Consider the following 22,410-nt stretch of genomic DNA (forward strand, 5'->3'; position numbering starts at 1 on the left):
CACCTCCAACCACAACCGCGTCGTAAACCTCAAATTCACAATCTGTCCCACGAGCATCAACATCATATGCACCATAGATACCAAGGAGTACCAACAACAATAACTGACGAAGTATTAATTCATAACTTCATTGGAGAAACATTCCGCGGTGATTATGTAATCTCTAAAGTCTTAGAGATTATCTAATCTAGCCCTAACCATAAATCAGTTAAGCGAACTAAAATGATAAAAGGAAGAGTAGAAACCCTGACAAAAATGGTGTGTGATTAACAAGCTAAACTTGCTTTACCAACAGCATCAATAGTACCGTCAGCGTTACCAGCATCGTCAGTACAGTCAACATCCGAATCAACAACACCGATAACATCACAAAATCCGTCAGTTCAAGAATCACTGTGGACATCATTACGAATCAATAACGTGTATATTGTATCAACGAGTTATGAAGAATTAACTCATTCCCTCTGAAGAAATTATATATATATATATATATATATATATATATATTGAAATAAATCTTTCCGTGCTAAGCTATTGTGTGTGAATCTTAACTACTCGGCTAATTCATATTACAAATATGCAATAATGTACGTCCTTCAGCCGCAACTTAACCAGCGTTAACTACAATCTCTGTTGCAATTCAACAAATTCCAATTCATAATAAATCAAGTATATATTTGATTTTACACTTTCATCATCGATGTACCCGAAACTTTTCAGATAACATCATTCGTACTTTGCGAAATTCACAAGAATTCCATGAACCGAACATCATACATCAACAAATAACGAAGTATTGATTCATAATTTCAATGTCATTAAAGAAATACTGCGTAAAAGTTATGTACTTTTTAAAGCCTTTAGGAATTATTCAATTCTAGTTTCAACCGTAAATCAAATGAGTTTAATTAACATTAACTCATTAAATCTATGTTACATCTGAAGAAAATATACATATATATATTTTCATAAAGACTGTAATAAAATTCTTTTGTACAAAATATTAATTGTGAAATTTTTTTTAACGGGTAGGTAATACCCGAGAGATATATAAATTCACAAATAATATGTTACATTCTTCTAATCTGATTCAGCAAATCATCCATTATACTCCCTACTTTCACAACAATATACATTCTTTTATAGAAATCAAAACAACCATACTCATTCAAAATTTAATTACATATTCTGATTTTGAAATCTCAAAATTTAACTCGAGATATGATCAAAATCATCACTCTTAGATCCTTACATCTTTCACAAGCTATATTTTGACTTCAAAACTGTGTTAGAACATCAAATGTATGTTAACAATTACAATCTGTGTTCAAACCCTTCGAAAATTTCTGAAGACACTTCGAATGATGAGCAATCGAGATGATGATCCAACCACATGTTACCCACAGTTATGTACCCAAAAAACTCTTGAAACCAAAGTAAAAGTTTAAACAACGTATCCTCGTCAGATTCTTTGGCATTTATTAGCAAAAATAACTTTGCGACTCCTATTCAAAGTAGCCAGTTTTGTCACAGCTCCAGCAAGTCAACTTCGACTTTTCAGTCAGACTAACCTTATTATAACCTTGAGATATACACCATCGTTACCAGGGAACCTTTTACATTCCACCACATTATTAGCAGATGTACCAACAACTTCATTACCCTTTGACTTTAGCCTCTCCAAAAAGTCATTATAATTATTTATTGAAACTCCATCATTTACTCATTCGCATCTTGTAATGAGAATTGTCATACGAATCATTGGGAATTAGCAATCAGTATTTTGAAATCTCGCAGCATGTCTACGCCAACAGTTATATGTGTATATATGACGTCTATCTTCTGGACTTAATTTGAACGTGAATTTTCTGAAAAACACTCCGAACTACGAATTGGTTCTCCGAAAATGGAAAAAATACTGATGAAGCAGCAAAAACTATAAACGACTTTAAGCGATAAAAGCTGGATGATAATGATGAAGTGTGCTGGCAAAGCGCAGAAAAAGAGAAGTTTTGGAACTGGAAAACGGATTGAGCAAAGTAGGAAGGAGGCTGTGGACAAATTACAAAGACTAAACCTGACTTCAAAGGATCCAAATGATTCAGTACCTGCTGAAGTCATTAACGAATACCTTGCTCCTGACTCTAAACCCCTGCGGACAATATTCTTCATCATCTTCTGATATTAGAAATTCTAAAATATCATCATATCTTTCATTATAAATATCCTCCATATTTCTGAAGATATTTTCTTAATTTTTCTTATTTGAAATCATTTACCTCTTCGCGCTATCTGTATTACATCATAAAAGAAACTATTTTAGTTTCTAAATTCTGAAACATTCAAGTTTAAAATAGGAATATTTTGAAGTAGTGTTGGGAACTGAAGCATGAATTAGTATAATATAATGACACTTGATCAACGTGATTATATTAAAGTAAGTCATGCTGAGTTTCTAAATGGAACGTGATGATTCACAGATCATACCATCATCATGTGCCATGTTATACGACTCTTGTATTCTATTTAACCTTTAAAATATCAAGAAAATATTTCTTGATGATTCGGCCTTTTCCAAGGTATTCTAGTAATTTGACAAGTCAAGATCGTGCCATCACAATTTCCTTCCTAGAACATTAACAATGTTCATTCCGAAATTCATATCTGTGAATTCTGGACCATTACAAGCGGTGCTTAATCACAAGAAGAAGAAACGAAAGGACAAAACTCCGAAATAGAAATTGGGGTATAAATTGCAGCAAATAAAAGAGAGCATTAACTGTGAATGATAATGATTATAGAAGACAGAAGCAGAGACTTTGAAATATAATGGAAAATATAAAGCCCAACGATAAACCAGAAATTATAAACCATATATATCGATGCATATAGCAATATAAAGACACGGGAGAACTAGAAACACTATAAACCCAAGAGTATAGTAGAAGTAAATAGATTCTTTCGGCGGTAGATGAAAAAGAAGAATGACTGATATGAAAGTTAGAAGTATATCGAGAATCAGAACTGGATGAAGCATATTGATGAATACTTTAAAATATGAGTTGAGAGGGGAAGAATAGAAGGTGATGAAACATGACTAGGAACTTAGAAATCAACAGATTTAACTCACACAATGGCGGAATAAGTGAATCAAACCCTCTAGTGAATAGATTAAGTTTTTTTTTTGATTAATTTAGTCAAACCACAACTAAATCAAGTGTGATTAGATCAACACCTAGAGCTATTATTCACCACCTGGGTGATTTGGACTGAGAGAGAATCGGAGGAGCTCACTAGATCTGAGTGTGTGTAATAAATGAGAGGCTTAACCTAAAATGAAGAACATAAGATTTTATATACCCCTACTGTTGACTCACCCATACGATTCATTCATCACACGTACGAGTTGGCTTCATCAGCCGTACGGGTGATCACTCACTCGTGTCTTCTCATTTAGGTTGTAATTGTGACTTAGCTCAGCATCAATCGTGCGTATGAGCCTGTCAGTCGTACTAGTGAGGCTTCACTCGTACGTCTGACTAAGTCTAACATAGTCAAACATCTAAATCTCATTCCTGCTGTTCCTGTAACCACATACAAACACGGATAGGATAATAACGAGCAATCATGGTGGCCTGTAAACTGTTGTACCTGCAATGGACGTGGGTAGATGTCTAGGGACTTGCATAAAATGCATCAACGGAAGGTATGAGTTTAAAGGAAATGAAGGAGGTGAATTTATAAGAAAATCTCTGATAGAACAATTAAAATAGACGATCGCATTTAAAGCGGATCCTAATTCCCTTGATTACCGGAGAGTCAAATCTTATTAAGAAGATTTTCTTCAAATCCCTTGAAATCTGGGAATCAATCATATCTACGTCAAATGATAAGATGAATCTACACTTACTCATTTCACTCTTCTATGTTAGCTTCATTCGTACTCTTCATATAAATAGATTATTTATCCAAATTATTCGCTGATGATAAAACTCTAATTTTCAGCCCGTATGCATCATGAAAACATACTTATTATCATTCACGACCTTTCCACTCAAATTTCGGGACGAAATTTCTTTAACGGGTAGGTACTGTGACAACCCGGAAATTTTCAACCAAATTTAAACTTTAATCTTTATATGTTTCCGACACAATAAGCAATATTTGTTAAGTTAAATTTCAAGAATTTTAAACTATGTTCATACATTCATTCAACCTAGACCAAGTTCCAATGATTCACGAACCATTAAACGAATATGATTATATATGTATATGTGTATATATATTATAACTTGTAACGTAAACAAAATATTAGATTAAATACTTTATATGATTGTATCTGTTTCAAAATGTTTATCAATGGAATTAGAAGATAAGATCAAATGATTGAATTATCAGATATATTGAATTATGATTACAAGTCTCTGTTGAAAGGCCCACGTTGATTTGAGAAATCTTTCCATTTTAACAATATTCGAAAAATGGTAAAGTGATTTATAAATAAGAACAAATTGTCAATCATTGAGAACTAGACAAAGGATAGTGGAAGATTGAATCTCATAAAGACTCGATTGATCTATTTAGTTTCAAACGTACAAAAACGTTTTCAGTTTAAAAAGAACTGTATTATTAAAACGTATATAACATTTATAAAGATATAGAACCACTTTTGACAACTCATTACTTAACTAGTATGATAAAGATAACGATATTTATATTTTATTTTATTAATATATATATATATATATATATATAACGATTTAAATTAATATTGTATATATTTATACGCGTATTATACGTACATAGTTTTATACTTTTACTATACTTAAACTTTACCTTTACTTTATTTTTACTTTACTTTAACTTTAATAATTCACTTTAATAATTCATACTTTAATAATTCATACTTTAATAATTCACTTTAATAATTCATACTTTAATAATTCACTTTAATAATTCATACTTTAATAATTCACTTTAATAATTCATACTTTAATAATTCACTTAAATAATTCAAAAATCTATTATAAATAGAATTCAATAGGTTTCATTATTTCATAGAAACTTGAAAATATTTTTCTCTAAACTCTCTCAATCGATTTACATATATATTTACTCCGTATTATTTCAAGATATTATTAGTATACATAAAATATTAGGACGGAGTGCTGTCCGAGTGATTTCGAAATTGTTTTTCGAGTGGGATAGGATTAAGGAAATTTTGGGTTATAGCTATGGAGGTGATTGAGTATGGTTCATGGGTATGCTCGTGAGGTCAATATAGTGTTTATCATTTCCGTTGCGTCTACGTACCTTTCCTGCAATATTGAATCTCAATATTGATACGTGAGTACTCATAATTTAACTTTTACACACTAATAGTGTATCCCTGACTAGTGCTCGAGTATTTAGGATTATGCATGCTTGTACTTTTGATATTGCTCTTAGACAGGTTAGGTTGAATCTTGATTTAGTTACACTTGCGGTTGAGATAAGGTATAAGATATGCATGTCCTTGGAAAGCTAGCAAAAAATTAAGAACTTTTCCTTTAGATATCGAATGGTTTCGATGAACGGATTAGAAGTTATAATCAATTGAATTTTCGATATTTTTATTAAAAATGATTATTATTATCGTTGTTTTTATCGTCGTTCTAGTTTTATCTTATTATTATCATTATTATTATCTTTATCAATAAAAGGGATTTATCATTAAAAATTGTTATTTTTTTATTACTATCGTTATTATCGTTAAAGTTATAATTAGTATTATTATTATTATCCAATTATTATTATTATTATTATTATTATTATTATTATTATTATTATTATTATTATTATTATTATTATTATTGGTATTATTATTATTATTATCATTATTAATATATATATCATTATTTAAAAATGGTTATTGTTATTGTTATTATTACTATATTATCATTAAGATAATTATTAGTATTATCGTTAATAATGTTATAGTAACTATCATTATTAATATTAGTGTAATTAAAACAAATATTTGTAACACCTAATTATTTTGATTACTATTATTATCATTATTATGAACACGATATAAAAGACGATTAAAAGCTATTAAACGAAACGATTAGGAAATAATGGGTAAGAGTATCATGATGAAATTAAAATATTATAAGATATTGATTTAGATAAAATTATCGTTCTTATTATTTTTATCATTACTATTATTATTAAAAGTATCGTTAGTATTAAAACTATCATTTTAACAAAAATTATCATTTTAATAGAAATGTCAATGTTACTATAAAATATCATTATTATTATTATTATTTTAAATAGAATTATTATTTTAAAGATAATATTAAAAATTATCGTAAATATTAAAGTTATCATAATTAGAATTATCGTTTTATCATAATGTCATCTTAGTAATTATAAATATTGATATTTTTATAATAATAATTATTATTACAAAATAATACAACTTTTACTTACTATCATTATAGATATTATTTTATCAAATAAATATGTGATACAAACATATTTTACTACGTGTAATAACTTACTTTAATAATACCTATCATATTATCTTTATAATATTAAATGAACCCTATAAAATTTTATTACTTAATATATATAAAAGTATATTTTATTATATAAATTTAATATAAAATTTTATTTATTAATAAATAAATTATATTATTTACTCTAATAAATCTTTTAAAAATATTTAAAAATGTAAAACGACGATATTTAAACTATATATTAATCATGTATAGATTTTTGGAAATTATTTTGAGTCAAATTTACTTTTGTTGACTTTTGCATATTAGTCTCGAGCATTAGGATTGTGGTACACTATGACTTGACCTAATTTGTTAGACAAATATTGACCAACACATAAATATATATAATTAATTTAGGTTTGTGAATCTGAAGCCAACCTTGCACTTGTTCAATGATGTTATATGTATTTTTACTACGAAATACAGTATGGTGAGTTTCATTTGCCTTTTTAGCCTTTATATTTTTGGGCTGAGAATACATGCGCAACTTTTATAACTGTTTTACGAAATAGACACAAGTAATCAAAATTACATTATATGGTTGAATTATCGAAATTGAATATGCCCCTTTTTATTAAGTCTGGTAATCTAAGAATTAGGGAACAGACACCCTAATTGACGCGAACTCTAAAGATAGATCTATCGGGCCCAACAAGCCCCATCCAAAGTACTGGATGCTTTAGTACTTCGAAATTTATATCATGTCCGAAGGAGGATCCCGGAATGATGGGGATATTCTTATATGCATATTGTGAATGTCGGTTACCAGGTGTTCACCATATGAATGATTATTTTTGTCTCTATGCATGGGACGTATATTTATGAGAACTGGAAATGAAATTCTTGTGGTCTATTAAAATAATGGAAATAAATGATTATGATAAACTAATGAACTCACCAACCTTTTGGTTGACACTTTAAAGCATGTTTATTCTCAGGTGTTAAAGAAATCTTCCGCTGTGCATTTGCTCATTTTAAAGATATTACTTGGAGTCTTTCATAGCATATTTCGAAGAACGTTGCATTCGAGTCATTGAGTTCATCAAAGATTATTATTAAATCAATTTATAGTTGGATAGTGGATATTATGAAATGGTATGCATGCCTGTCAATTTTTGATGTAAAGAAAGATTGTCTTTTAAAAACGAATGCAATGTTTGTAAAATGTATCATATAGAGGTCAAATACCTCGCAATGTAATCAACTATTGTGAATCGTTTATAATGTATATGAACGGGTCCTTTCACGTATACACTGGGTCGTGGATTGATTCAAGATAATATTTATCGATTTATTTCTGTACATCTAACTGTGGACAACTAGTTGTAGGTTACTAACGAGGACAGTTGACTTAATAAACTTAAAACATCAAAATGTATTAAAAGTATTGTAAATATATTTTGAACATACTTTGATATATATGTATATATTTTTATAGGTTCGTGAATCAACCAGTGGCCAAGTCTTACTTCCCGACGAAGTAAAAATCTGTGAAAGTGAGTTATAGTCCCACTTTTAAAATCTAATATTTTTGGGATGAGAGTAGATGCAGGTTTTATAAATGATTTACAAAATAGACACAAGTACGTGAAACTACATTCTATGGTTGAATTATCGAAATCGAATATGCCCCTTTTTAGTAAGTCTGGTAATCTAAGAATTAGGGAACAGACACCCTAATTGACGCGAATCCTAAAGATAGATCTATTGGGCCTAACAAACCCCATCCAAAGTACCGGATGCTTTAGTACTTCGAAATTTATATCATATCCGAAGGGTGTCCCGGAATGATGGGGATATTCTTATATATGCATCTTGTTAATGTCGGTTACCAGGTGTTCACCATATGAATGATTTTTATCTCTATGTATGGGATGTGTATTGAAATATGAAATCTTGTGGTCTATTATTACGATTTGATATATATAGGTTAAACCTATAACTCACCAACATTTTTGTTGACGTTTAAAGCATGTTTATTCTCAGGTGAATACTAAGAGCTTCCGCTGTTGCATACTAAAATAAGGACAAGATTTGGAGTCCATGTTTGTATGATATTGTGTAAAAACTGCATTCAAGAAACTGATTTCGATGTAACATATTTGTATTGTAAACCATTATGTAATGGTAGTGTGTAAACAGGATATTTTAGATTATCATTATTTGATAATCTACGTAAAGCTTTTTAAACCTTTATTTATGAAATAAAGGTTATGGTTTGTTTTAAAATGAATGCAGTCTTTGAAAAACGTCTCATATAGAGGTCAAAACCTCACAACGAAATCAATTAATATGGAACGTTTTTAATCAATAAGAACGGGACATTTCAGATATGGAGTCCCACTCCAGCTCCGAAAGCAGCGTCACCAGAATGAATCAATCCATCAGCCATCCCCAATTCATTTGATGAGTTCGTAGTCGACTTAATCAATGAAGACAAGAAGAAGACGATAGTTCCATCAACCGAATTCACCTCTTGACGAAGAACCTGAAGCACTTACCAGCGAACCAGTCCGAAACATGATTTTCATACTCATTTCCCGAATACCTCGCCACGATTAGATTCTATCTAAAATTTTAAACCTTATTCATTCAAGTGTTACGACCGACAATCATCCCGGAATAATATAAGAAGTCAACGAACTTCGCGCTCGAGTAATCAATGTGGAAAAATATGGTGCAAAATGTACCAGCTTCAGCAACATTACCAACATCAACGGTACCACCATCACCAACAGCAACATCCATAATTATATTAACTCATTAAATCCATAATTACATCTGAAGAAAATATATATGTATATATATTTTCATAAAGATTGTGATTAAAAATTCTTTCGTACAAACTGTTAATGATGAAAATATTTTAACGGGTAGGTAATACCCGAGGAATATTTAAGATTTCACATTAATAAGTTACACTGTACATTCTTCAAATCTGATTCAATAGTTATTTCCTATCCTACTTATATCCACAGATATATGAATCCGTTCACCATAGAATAACCATTTCCATTCAAATTTCATATTTGGATTTTGACCTATCAGAATCCAACAAGTGGCATAATGAAGAAAATAATGAACAAAATAAAATTGATTAGTAACCAATTAATTAACTACGTAAAACTTTAAAACTATATTAACCAAATCCTAGCTAACTGTTCCTAGCTAACTGTTCCTATATGACTATTTCCTTAAAATATACTAGTTTTGGTAGAACTATTGAACTATTGAACTATTGGACTATTGGACTACTATTATGGACAATTAAAAAGTATTAAAAGAGTATGAAATATTAAATACAACACATTTCGACTTAAAAGATTGTAAATAAATTACATATACTACAATTAAATATTTCCTCAAGTTTGCCACTTGATTTCATCTTAAATCTCATTTGTATCTTGACGATTACAATCTGCGTTCAAACCTTTCACGAATCTTGGAAACATCTCAATCGAGAGGATGAACCAACAGCACTTCATCTACAGAAGAAAAGATGGATGCATATAGTTATGCACCTGAAAAATTCTCGGAACCTGTATAAATGTTTAACACGTATCTGTGCTAGCTTCTTCGGCATTGTTATTTTTGAAAATAATAACGCAATTTCTTTTCAAATTAGCCAATTTTGTGACAGCTCCAGCAAATCAACTTCAAGTTTTTCATTCGAATAAACCCTATTATAAAGATTACCCCTTCATCGTCGTTACCGGGGAACCGTTTATATCTTACCACATTAGAATGAAATTTACCAATAACTCCGTTGATCTTTGACTTTCTGAAAAATCACTATATTCAGTGAAACCCTATCATTTACTCATTTACATCTTATAACGAGAATTACTATACCAACTACCGGGAGTTAGCAAATCAGTATTTTGAAATCTCGCAGCATATCTACATCAACAGTTATAAGTATACATATAACCCTTATCTCTTAGAATTATGATCTTCCACTCTGAAATTTTGAAAAGCACCCAGTCTACAAATCAATACTCCAAATTCTGAGAAAGCTGAATACAGCAGCAAAAACTGTACACAATCTTAACCGTCGAAGGTATAAAGATAAAGAATAGTATATTGGCAAAGCTCAGAAAAGTAGGAACTGGAAACCGGATTGAGCAAACCATGAAGGAGACTCTGAACAAATTACAAGGACTAAACTTATACATAAAGAATCCAGATGATTCTGTTTCTGATGAAATCTTTAGCGAATACCTTAATCCTTAACCACTCTAAATCATCGTGAATGAATTTCTTCATCACAATTTGATTCTGAAATCCTAAGATATCATCATACCTTTCTTTATTAATATCCTCAATATTTCCGAAGATATCTTCATAAATATTCTCGCTCGATATTAATTATCTCTCTGCGCTATCCGTATTATATCATAAAAGGAAACTGTTTTAGTTTCTATATTCTGCGAACCTTCGAATTTAAAATATGAATGTTTTTGAAGAAGTGTTGGGAACTTATGCATGAGTTAGTATAATATAATGACACTTGATCAACGTGATTATATTACAGTAAGTCATGTTGAGTTTCTAAAGAAACGTGATGATTCTCAGTACCATCATCATGTGCCATTTACACGACTCTTACATTCTATCTAATCTCTAAACATATCAAGAAAATTATTTTCTTGATGATTCGGTCTTTCCCGTGATTTTCTGGTAATTTAACAAGTCAGATTTTGTTATTACCATTTTTTTCTTAGAACATTAGTTATGTTCATCCGAACTTCATACCTACAAATTCTGGACCATTACTTGCTTCACACAAAGTCGAGAAGAGAATAAAAAGGCAAAGAGCTCCGAAATATAAGGGAGGATATAAAGCCCGATAATAACACATAAATTACAAACCGTGTATATCAATGTTTATCGCAACATAAAGACACGGGAGAATTAAAAACACTATAACCCCAAGGTAATAGTAAAAATAAATAAAATCCTCTGGTGGTAAATGAAAAAGAAGAATGACAGATATGAAAGTTAGGAGTATATCAAGAATCAGTACTGGATGGAGCATACTAATGAATGCTTTAAGTATGAGTTGAGGGAGAAAGAATAGAAGGTGTGAGTTGTAAGGAAACGACGGGGGCGGATTTATAGTAAAATATCCGACAAAGCAATCAAAACGGATGATCGCATTTAAAGCGGATTCTAATTTCCTTAATTACCGAAGAACCAAATCTTATTACGAAGATTTTCCTCTAAATACCTTGAACTCCGGAAATCAACCATATCTACGTCAAAGGATATGACGAAACATTATTTTCTCAGTTCACTCTTTTGTGATAGCTTCACTTATACTCTTCGTGTAATCGAATTGTTTTATCCATATTACTCAATGATGATAAAACTCTAATTATCAACTCATATTCGTCATTAAAACATTTTTTTGTTAGCCATGACGACCTCACTCAAATTTCGGAACGAAATTTCTTTAACGGGTAGGTACTGTAGTGACCCAGAAAATTTCGACTAATTTTAAACTAAACTCTCGATACAATTTAATATTTTTAACACGATAAGCAAAGTCTGTAATGTTGAGTCTCAAAATTTTTGAACTGTTTTCTAACATTCATTTGACCTTCGACTGTTCCCGACGATTCACGAACTAATGTCTATAAATAAATAAATTTATATATATATATATATATATATATATATATATATATATATATATATATATATATATATATATATATATATATATATATATATATGTATGATCTTTATACAAAACTATTAGTCGGATGTATATTGTAAAATATTAAAATGTATAAATTGTAAATATTCAATTTATGATATTATATATTATATAATGTTACATAATTAAAATGGTAATATTAATATATAAAATGTAATCACAAGTTAAAATATAGTTGTTATATTAATGTTATTACTTTCATTATTATTATTAATATTAATATCAGTATTATCAATATCATTAGATACATATATATATATATATATATATATATATATATATATATATATATATATATGAAATATAATACATTTAATTGATTATATTATTATTATTACTAATGTTATTGTTATCATTATTAATATCATTAGTTAGTAATAATATTATGATCTTAATTATCATTATGATTATTATTAGTAATAAAATTAACATTTAATAACATAATTACTAAAAATTATCTTTTATTTAATAATTTTATAATTATTATATTAACAGTATTAGTATTATTAATATAATTATTAATTGTTAAGATTAATTATAAGATATATATATATATACAGATATATAAAATAAATACAGAGATATTATATATTACAGATATATACAAAATCTGTTGACTCTCAACACCAACTTTATTATTGATGATTCCTGTCTATATTTGTTAAATATCAATATCAATTTGTATGAAACTGTTCCTTTCAATCTTTATTTAATTTCTTGACTGAAGTGGCAACAATCGATAACAGTGAAAGCGTACGAATTCTGTTAGCCATCATAATCCAATTTCATTCAATTTCTTCCTTTCTTTGTTTTCTGTCTCTGATTTTGTATATATCGGAACCAGTTCACAATACCAACAAATTATGTTGATTGTCAATTTCACTTTTCTTGATTTTCTTCTGACAGAATAAAAATTTGTCGAGCCAAACAAGCTTTATAACTTTTCTTCTTCCTGGATTGATTCTATCTGTCGACATCTTCTTGAATATAAAACAATCGATCGTACCTCGAGTTCTATTTCAATCAATCAATTCCACAATAATATTCGCTACCACAATTGTAAAGATAAAAACAAGAATATTAAGATACACATATATATACATATTACTTACACACACGCAATTTCGGAGAGATTTTTAGGATTCATTATCGAAACTCAAACCACCCTTTTTCCTTCGTGAACCCCATTGAAACAACCATCAAACATGAACCACCAACCTAATTTTTTTTATCATACCTTCTTAATATTTCCTTTCTTCTCCTTTAAATTATTTCTGTGAAACCACCTTCGGAATTGCTTCTTTCCTTTTTCTTTTGATTTCCACTCGTTTTCCAAACACAAGAACCCAAGCATTTAACCTATCGTGAAACCATACACCACATCTTTTTCTTCTTTCTTGATCCTCTTCATCAACACCACCACGAACACTATCACCATTGAACAAGTCAACCGGCTGTACTTCTTTGTGTTTCTGTACGATGGCCAACAAACCAAAAACCATTGAATAACCAACACAATTATTATATATTAGAACCAACTATCTTCATTATATACTATCAATTTTTAAACAACAAAAGAGGCATTTTTATTGCTCTGTGTTCGACATTTATCAACTAGGATTACCCCACTTTCAATTTCTTTTTGCTAGTGGGATGGCAGTGGGAAAGTGTAATGAAACCGACACCCATTTTTTTCTTGTAAATGGACACGTGAGGATGAGAACCATTAGTGAATTGGTGATGTGTAAAGTTCACTTTAAAAAAATATATATATAAACAAGCATGCGAATACTTCTTTTTCTTTCCCTGGCCGACAACACACATATTGAAATCTCATTTAATTCCTGTTCAGTGGAATAACAAAACTCCAAAACCCTTTATGAGCAAAAATCAACTGGATACATGATGTTTGTTGGGCCACCGCATTATCTCTCTGTTGGGCCGTTTATTTTGAGTTTGCTAAGGAATTTTGTTGGGCTGTTAGGATCCTGTTTCTTTTGGGCCGTGTAAATTGTTCTTGTTGTTGTACTTGACAAGTAACATGTCATGTTGCTGTTCGAGCAATCCAAAAACCCAGCACCAATGATATTTTTTTTCTTCCTTTTATCGATTGCTATAACCTTAAAGCAACTACCACACATTTACATTGATGGTTATGGTAAAATGATCATACGATTTTGATGATGATAAGTATGGAATGATGAAGTGATGATAAGTATGATGATGAGGTTGTTACATGAAAATCATGATTGGTGATAATAGTCACTGAACGATTTGTTATTAAGAAGAAGAACTGTAATAATACGGGATAAACATAATTAGGTGGTGGTATTATTCAGAAAAACGCAAACAGACGGTTGGTTAGGGGAGTGGTCGGGTTAGCGAGAGGTCTTGGGTTCGAGCCCGGTCTCGGGCATTTCTTTTTAGAAAAAGATCCTAAGGGTATACACTTTTATTTGTTTATTTCTCTAATTATTATTATTATTATTATTATTATTATTATTATTATTATTATTATTATTATTATTATTATTATTATTATTATTATTATTATTGTTATTGTTATTAATATTGTTACCATTATTATTATTACAATTTAATAATAATATTATCACTAATTATTATTATTATAATTATTATTATTATTAATACCATAACTATAAGTAATATAACCATTATTATTATTATTATTATTATTATTTTTATTATTATTATTATTATTATTATTATTATTATTATTATTATTAATTTTATTAATGTATTTATTATAAATTTTGTCATTTAAGTATTAGTTATCATTTATCATTATTATTATTATTATTATTAAAACATATAGTATTATTATTAATATGACTATTAAAATTTCTATTAGAATCATCATTTTTATTAAAAGTACCATTCTAATTTAAAATATTATTTTTATGAAAACTAACATTTTTATCTTATCATTATTATCTTTTCATTTAAAATTATTATTATTACTAACATTACTTTTATTATTATTATTATTATTATTATCAAAACTATTAATAGAAGTATCATTACTAAATCTAATTACTTTTAGTATTATTATTATTATCATAAAAATATACAAATTTTTATTTATTATTATTGATATTATTTTAACAAATAAATAGTTATATAAGAATATATTTTAAACATATCGCATAACAACATTAATATTTTCATAATAAATACTAATTACTTATCTAAAGTATATAAAATAAATTTAGTTAATATAGTTACCAAAGAAACATACAATTTGCTAAAGTAACAATTAATAATAATAATATCTAAACTTGTTCGATTACAAGTATATGTTTTTAGTAAATATATGAATAATATTGGTTCGTGAATCCGAGGCCAACCCTATACTTTATCAATGTCGTTATATGTATTTTTACTACAAAATACAATATGGTGAGTTCATTTGCTCCCTTTTACTCTTTACATTTTTGGGACTGAGAATACATGCGCTGTTTTTACAACTGCTTTATTAAATGCTTTTTGAATTTTTTTTAACTGCGAATACATGAAATGCTTTTATAAATGTTTGACGAGATAGACACAAGCAAAACATTCCTCGAATGAATTATTATGCAGATAGAAGTTCTGCGGATTATTATTGAATTATGTGGACATGATAATTGCCACCATTGAATTATGTGGACATGATAATTGCCACCATTGAATTATGTGGACATGATAATTGCCACCATTAAATTATGTGGACATGATAATTGCCACCAATTGAAGTGAATGTTATGTATCGAGAGAATGATTTTTATACACAGGTTATGTGTATGATATTTTATACACGAGATATGTGTACGGTTACAAAGATTTGTTAAAATGGTTTCGTAAACGAGAAAGGTGTAATGTATTTAAAAGATATCGCATGTACATTACAGGTGGGTATAGGATTCGGGCCCATTTGTACCATGCAGCATTTAAATCTTGTGGTCTATCAAAATTACAGAATTTTATTGTTTTATGATAAACTTATGAATTCACCAACCTTTTGGTTGACACTTTAAAGCATGTTTATTCTCATGTTTGAAAGAAATCTTCCGCTGTGCATTTGCTCATTTAGAGTTATTACTTGGAGTCATTAGACGTCAGTTCATCGCGATGGTACCATATGTTGAAGTGTTCGTTCAGGAAAATTTTGGACGGGGTATGACATAATACTCTATCCGGAGATAGACCCACTCACCAAATACCAACAACTAGCTCAGATAATCTATCACTGAGCAGCTTCCTTATCCTTATCACCTGAACATAAGGCAAATCAAGTTAGTTTCTGTTTGTTAACACAAAACAGCACAGTACAGTAAATCAGTCACAAAAAGTGTCACTAAAAGTCCACCTACCACTTATGCATTTTCGGAATTTACATCCTGATTATCATAAGTCACGCGGACAGCATAACGGCTAGAAAACAGCCAGATTACACAACACTGCACTTCTGATCTACCCCCGTACGGTTGCACATGCATCATTACGGTTGCAAGTCCATCCGTACGGTTGCATCGTGCATCCGTACGGTTGCACACTCACTGCCCGGTTGCACCAACACCACTGCATCCGTACGGTTGCACATGCACCCGTACGGTTGCATAATGTACCCGTGCGGTTGCAGCCTGCAACCGTACGGTTGTGTTCTTCATGCAGCAGCAGCAGAAACTGACGGGTTTCGCACCAAAATCTCAATCTTGGGCCTGTTTTTGACCTTAAAACATACTATAACTTGTACACAAAACATTTAGAAGTATAAACCCACAAGTTTTGAGCCAAAACATCATCAATTTAAGCATTATGACACCAAAATCACATTTAACAAAAACCTAGCTTCAAACCCAAATAAATCACTGATTTGGACATGAAATCACACAATTCTTACCTTGATAGACTCACAATGACACAAGGAAAACGATTTCAAACACAATTTATGCTCCAGATCAAGATATAGAGATTAGGGTTTTCAAGTGGTGAAAGTGTAGGTACGGGATGATTTTAGAAGATTCAAGAAAATGAGAGAAGTGAGCTGGTCCAAGGCTTTTATATGTGTTAAAACACAATACCCCATCACACACGGGTATTTACCAGTTATCTGATAACTTTCGTACTTAATTTGACTGCCCTAACGGAGTCCAAGTTAAATAAACGAACATGTTCTGTGACCCTTGTCACAAACTGGTCTTAATCAAATAATAAAATAACACTAAATATTTAATTAAAATAAATGCATAATTAACCACACAATTATGTCTAAGGGCAAAAAAGTCATCTTACATCTAGGCCCGATCTGAAGATGTTACATTTAATATTAAAAGGGATCATGATACAATCGAATTTCACTTCAATACGCGAGTTATCTCTACTACTAAAATAATGTTAAAATCATCGAGTAAAATCATTTTCAGCGACAACGCACAAACTAATTCTCTTGTCGTTTCTAACCAAATATGACTAATTTTGAAAATAAAAATAAAAATTACTAATAAGTATAAATACTTTTTAAGTATTTATGTTATTTAATACAGTTAAGTTATTTAAGCAATAGAAATGTAGTAGTTCCTTTGTTTGTACTTTTCTGGTGTAACCGACAATCGTAGTAGACCTCCTCCTGTTATTGATAAATTACCTAATTATTAGTTTATTACTACTCCGTAATTCTGAATACTGGGAATTAGAAACCCTAGTCCTTCCTTCATTTCCTAATTTCTGTTTCTATATCTCCAATTTCTCACAATTTTCCAAATCGTAATTCAATATCTTTCACTGATTATCCAAGTAATTTTACACCTGATCCGTAATCGCGCTTAACAACCATCACTAATCTTTATTAGGTAAATAGTTTATTTTCTATCGATTTCACCTTACAATTTGTAGTTTTTTATTCACTTTTTCTACATGCATATATTCGCTCTTTTTTTAATGTTGATTTGGCTTACTGAACTCTGATTTTGTATAAAATGTTTCTGTTGATCGTCTAGATTACTTGATAAATAAGTTATATACGTAAATTTTAATAATCGAATGTAGTTGCATAATTATCTAGAATCGATCTATCTGATTAAAGTTTACAAGAATTCTTAGGAACTTTATTTTAGAGTTTATAAACTCATCGTCAATTGTAGACCTAGCTGACTGGATTTTGTATCAATTTGGTATTACGTGATCCAAAACCTGTGAACTCATAGATTTAAATATCATATTTCTTTTACAGTTCAATTTGTGTTAAGGTTTTTATCATTGGTTTTACTTCGAGTATAAGCTCATTTGGCATTGTAGAATTTTATTAGCAACATTTTCATTGAAACTGTGATATGAAGATGCTCAATCCAGTATCAGAACGACATGTGTTTTGATATGAACTGGCTGAGTTTATCATAGTATATCGAATTTGATGTGAACATAAAAACACAGATACTTTAGGAAGTGATAGCAAGGAGGAAGTGATAGGGAGAAGCCTGCTGGACATTTCAACTTCAAATCAGTGGAAATGGATCAGAGTAATTCATCTTTTACTTTTTGTTGAGTTTCATTGTTTCAGTAGCTTTATCTCTAAACTGGATAAAATTCTGCAATGTGATGTAAAATAATTCGTTTCTGTTCGCTTAACTATGTCCTTTACATAGTATATCGAATTTGATGTGAACATAAAAACACAGATACTTTAGGAAGTGATAGCAAGGAGGAAGTGATAGGGAGAAGCCTGCTGGACATTTCAACTTCAAATCAGTGGAAATGGATCAGAGTAATTCATCTTTTACTTTTTGTTGAGTTTCATTGTTTCAGTAGCTTTATCTCTAAACTGGATAAAATTCTGCAATGTGATGTAAAATAATTCGTTTCTGTTCGCTTAACTATGTCCTTTACAGACTATATGCTTATCACTGTTTAAATGTATCATATCTTACAATTTCTTTGTTATCAATTGATATGGGTTATCCCTATTATTTTGTTTATTCTAGCATAATCTGATACTATCACAATCTTATGTTCTCTTTATTATTTCAATATGACTCGAGTGAGATAATTTTATTTATATTAATAAATTTGACCGATAGACAGCCATTCTATATTTAGAAGGTTTGATTAATGTGTAATAGCTGTTCTAGTTAGTATTGCCTTAGTGTCGTATAACATGAATGTAACCTCATATGAAAGAGTATGTGTGAAAGTAATAAAAGTTGAGCTACACAGGGGTTAGCTTCCCTTGGTTTTGAGAAGTATACATCCACAACCGCACTCCAGTTTTCAGTTTTTTATTCCATTAGAGAATTATGTAGTTGCTAGATCACTTAACATCTAAAATCTTTCTTCACCACAACCCCACATGTGAGTTATGGTTGACACAGCCTTTCCAATAATCTTTGCTGTTCTATTATTAACTCATTCATAATGGGAAATAATCAAGGGTATATTGTTCACCAGAATTAGTGAAGTAGTATATTTCATTACAGTATTTCTTATTCGTAAATGCTTTCACTAAAATATGTCCACTTGTAAGGCAGTTAGCCCAGATCTTCATTATCTGCAAGAGAGAATGAGTAGACTTGAAATCCTACCCAGGCATTAATTGAATTCTAGGTCGTATACAAAAGATCCTGGAGAATTTTCACTTTTCAACATGATAAAAATCTGATTTTTTTAACAAAAGAATCCTGGGGTTACACTTACAACTAATGTCTATAAATTGGGACTTTCTGGTTTCACAGATGCGGCAATGGAGGAGGGGAAGGTTTTGAAAAATGGCCTTGAATTGGTGAAATCACTTTCGGATAAGCATCTTGATCTTTTGAGGCCTTCATCTCGCTTATTTTCCATGTTTAAAGGTAGATATCATGTGTGATGTAGTGGATCTATTGAGAATTATTACCAGCAGTTTACTTTGTCAAATGGATATCAATCAATTGAAGAACCAAATGATGAGAACATATATCCCTGTAATGACGAAATACTTGTTCTACATATATTTTGGTTAGATCTCCGTAGTATGTGTACAATTGACTAAGCGACAATCTCTATATTCTTTTTGTTGACCTCCCAACATGAATGCTTTTGTCATACTCTCACCTTCATTTCCAAGATGTTAAGTATTCCATTTATTTACGCCATTATCTTTTATATGCTTATGTTAATGTCTCCTAAATATCTAGGGCCCATAAAATGAAAATCTTGGATAACCTAAGTGAGTGGATGGCTTGTCTTATCTGTAATGCATATTGCATATGCATTTGTGTGTATCTAATTTGAGAAATTATGGATGGGAGTGAGTGACTATACTTATGTAGGAGACATATTTTGATGGCAGGGCATACATCAAATAACAATGATCGTGAGAAAGGCAAGTATGCACTTATTAAGGATGCTGATGACTTCCAACAAGGACTTTATGACAAGCCGCTTCCTTGTTTTGGTTGTGGAATTGGTTGGTTTTCGTAAGTATCGGTTACACTTGAATTCACTTTATCTATCCCCCCCCCCCCCCCCCCCCCCCCCCCCCAAACACACAAAAACACCACCCCCCACACCACAAATCTTTTCTCTGTGCGTATGATTAATATTCAGACTATTCCTTTTCAGTTTTTTAGTAGGATTTGCATGCCCTTTGACATGGTACTATGCAACATTTCTCTACTTTGGAAACTATTATCGGAAAGATCCTAGGGAGCGTGCTGGTCTTGCTGCTTCTGCAATTGCTGTAAGTCTCTCTCTCTCTCTCTGTGTGTGTGGGTGTGGGTGGGTGGGTGGGTGGGTGGGTGGGTGGGTGGGTGTCTGAGTGTTTACAATTTATAGGTGTAAAATGGGTTGGGCCAACTAGTGAACAGTGTAGTGTCCATGTTTTAGATTTCATAGCAGCTTTTATTTGATTATGAGAAAATACACTCTATGATTCATGGATGCTGTTATTAGAAAAAGACATATTTTAATCAAGTATGCATGAGGTTGTAATTGTTTGTAAATCCTCCCATTTGCCCGCAGTTGAATACTTTGCTTAATATATTTCAAATCAATTGGTTTTAATAAATACTACGTAGTAGATTGGGATTATTACCCAACCTAGGCAGAGCAAAATATATACTAAGCATGATTTGATTGCGACTGTAGGCGATGGGCTGTTCGGTTATCTTGTTTATCGTGGCAATGATCATGCTGTTCTAGCAGATTGCTCCTTGAAGATAAAGTTTTTGACTTGTGCAGCAGCTTTTATATACAAATACAAGTCTTGATGAACATAAAAATAGTTTAAAATTGCATTATCAACACAAATCCTGTATACCAATTAAACTGTACAATCTTGAGAAGTCTTCTATCAAAGTACTTTTGTGCACTGGACTATTGTATAAAAGTTTTTGTTACAGTGAAAAAAAACCTCATATCTTGTACTTTGTACGTGCTCTAAGGGTCTGTTGCTGGAGGTATTTTGTTACTCAGGTTTCTGCTTGTGCTTAATTGGCATCGTTTATTCTGCTGTGCGTGTTATTCAGATTTAAAGTTTAATGAATGAGTTTTCATATTTTAATGTCTTACCTCACTATATACTGCAGATTTTTCAACTATTTTAATTAGAGTTGGATAGATAGGTAGGTTACGAGTTTTGTTACAAGTTCCATTTAAAACATTCACCATTAGCAATGATACTGGTTTCAAACATGATATATAAAATGGGAATGGGAATCTGGTCAAACTTTTGCCTAGAATAACAAAATTTGATGTAAAGCAATGATCCTACTGTTCTAGCAGATACTCCTTGAAGATAAAGTTTTGACTTCTGCTTGATAATTGTGGACCTGCAGCAGCTTGTACATACAAATACAAGTCTTCATTAAAAAAAAAAAAAAAAAAAAAAAAAAAAAAAAAAAAAAAAAAAAAAAAACCAAGAGGAATCAAACTCTACGATCTTGAGAAGTCTTTCTATCAAATTAACTATTTTTTAATACTGGCAATAATTTATATGAACTTATTGTTGACATGCCGAGCTATCCAATAATAAAATACACTTAATATGTCTCTTAAATATGATTTTTTTTTTTTTTTTTAACGACTCAAAATTTTATTAAACAAACCCCCCAGCTCTACTACTATACTAAGAAAAAGAAGTAAAACAAATCGAATAAAAAGAACGCTCTT

The 22,410-nt window shown here is 30.3% G+C and overlaps 1 protein-coding gene across 1 annotated transcript; it reads left to right on the top strand.

Annotated features, from left to right (window-relative positions):
- The first annotated feature begins 18,947 nt into the window (after positions 1-18,947).
- On the top strand, positions 18,948-21,802 carry LOC139904366 (uncharacterized). Its single transcript, XM_071886302.1, has 6 exons — positions 18,948-19,030; positions 19,787-19,838; positions 19,968-20,111; positions 20,591-20,717; positions 20,863-20,980; positions 21,388-21,802. The coding sequence occupies exons 2-6, from the start codon at positions 19,823-19,825 to the stop codon at positions 21,439-21,441; spliced, it is 459 nt and encodes a 152-aa protein (XP_071742403.1). The 5' UTR covers positions 18,948-19,030; positions 19,787-19,822; the 3' UTR covers positions 21,442-21,802.
- Positions 21,803-22,410: the final 608 nt, after the last annotated feature.

The sequence above is a fragment of the Rutidosis leptorrhynchoides genome, chromosome 4 (genome assembly GCF_046630445.1).
Source record: "Rutidosis leptorrhynchoides isolate AG116_Rl617_1_P2 chromosome 4, CSIRO_AGI_Rlap_v1, whole genome shotgun sequence".
Lineage (NCBI taxonomy): Eukaryota > Viridiplantae > Streptophyta > Magnoliopsida > Asterales > Asteraceae > Rutidosis > Rutidosis leptorrhynchoides.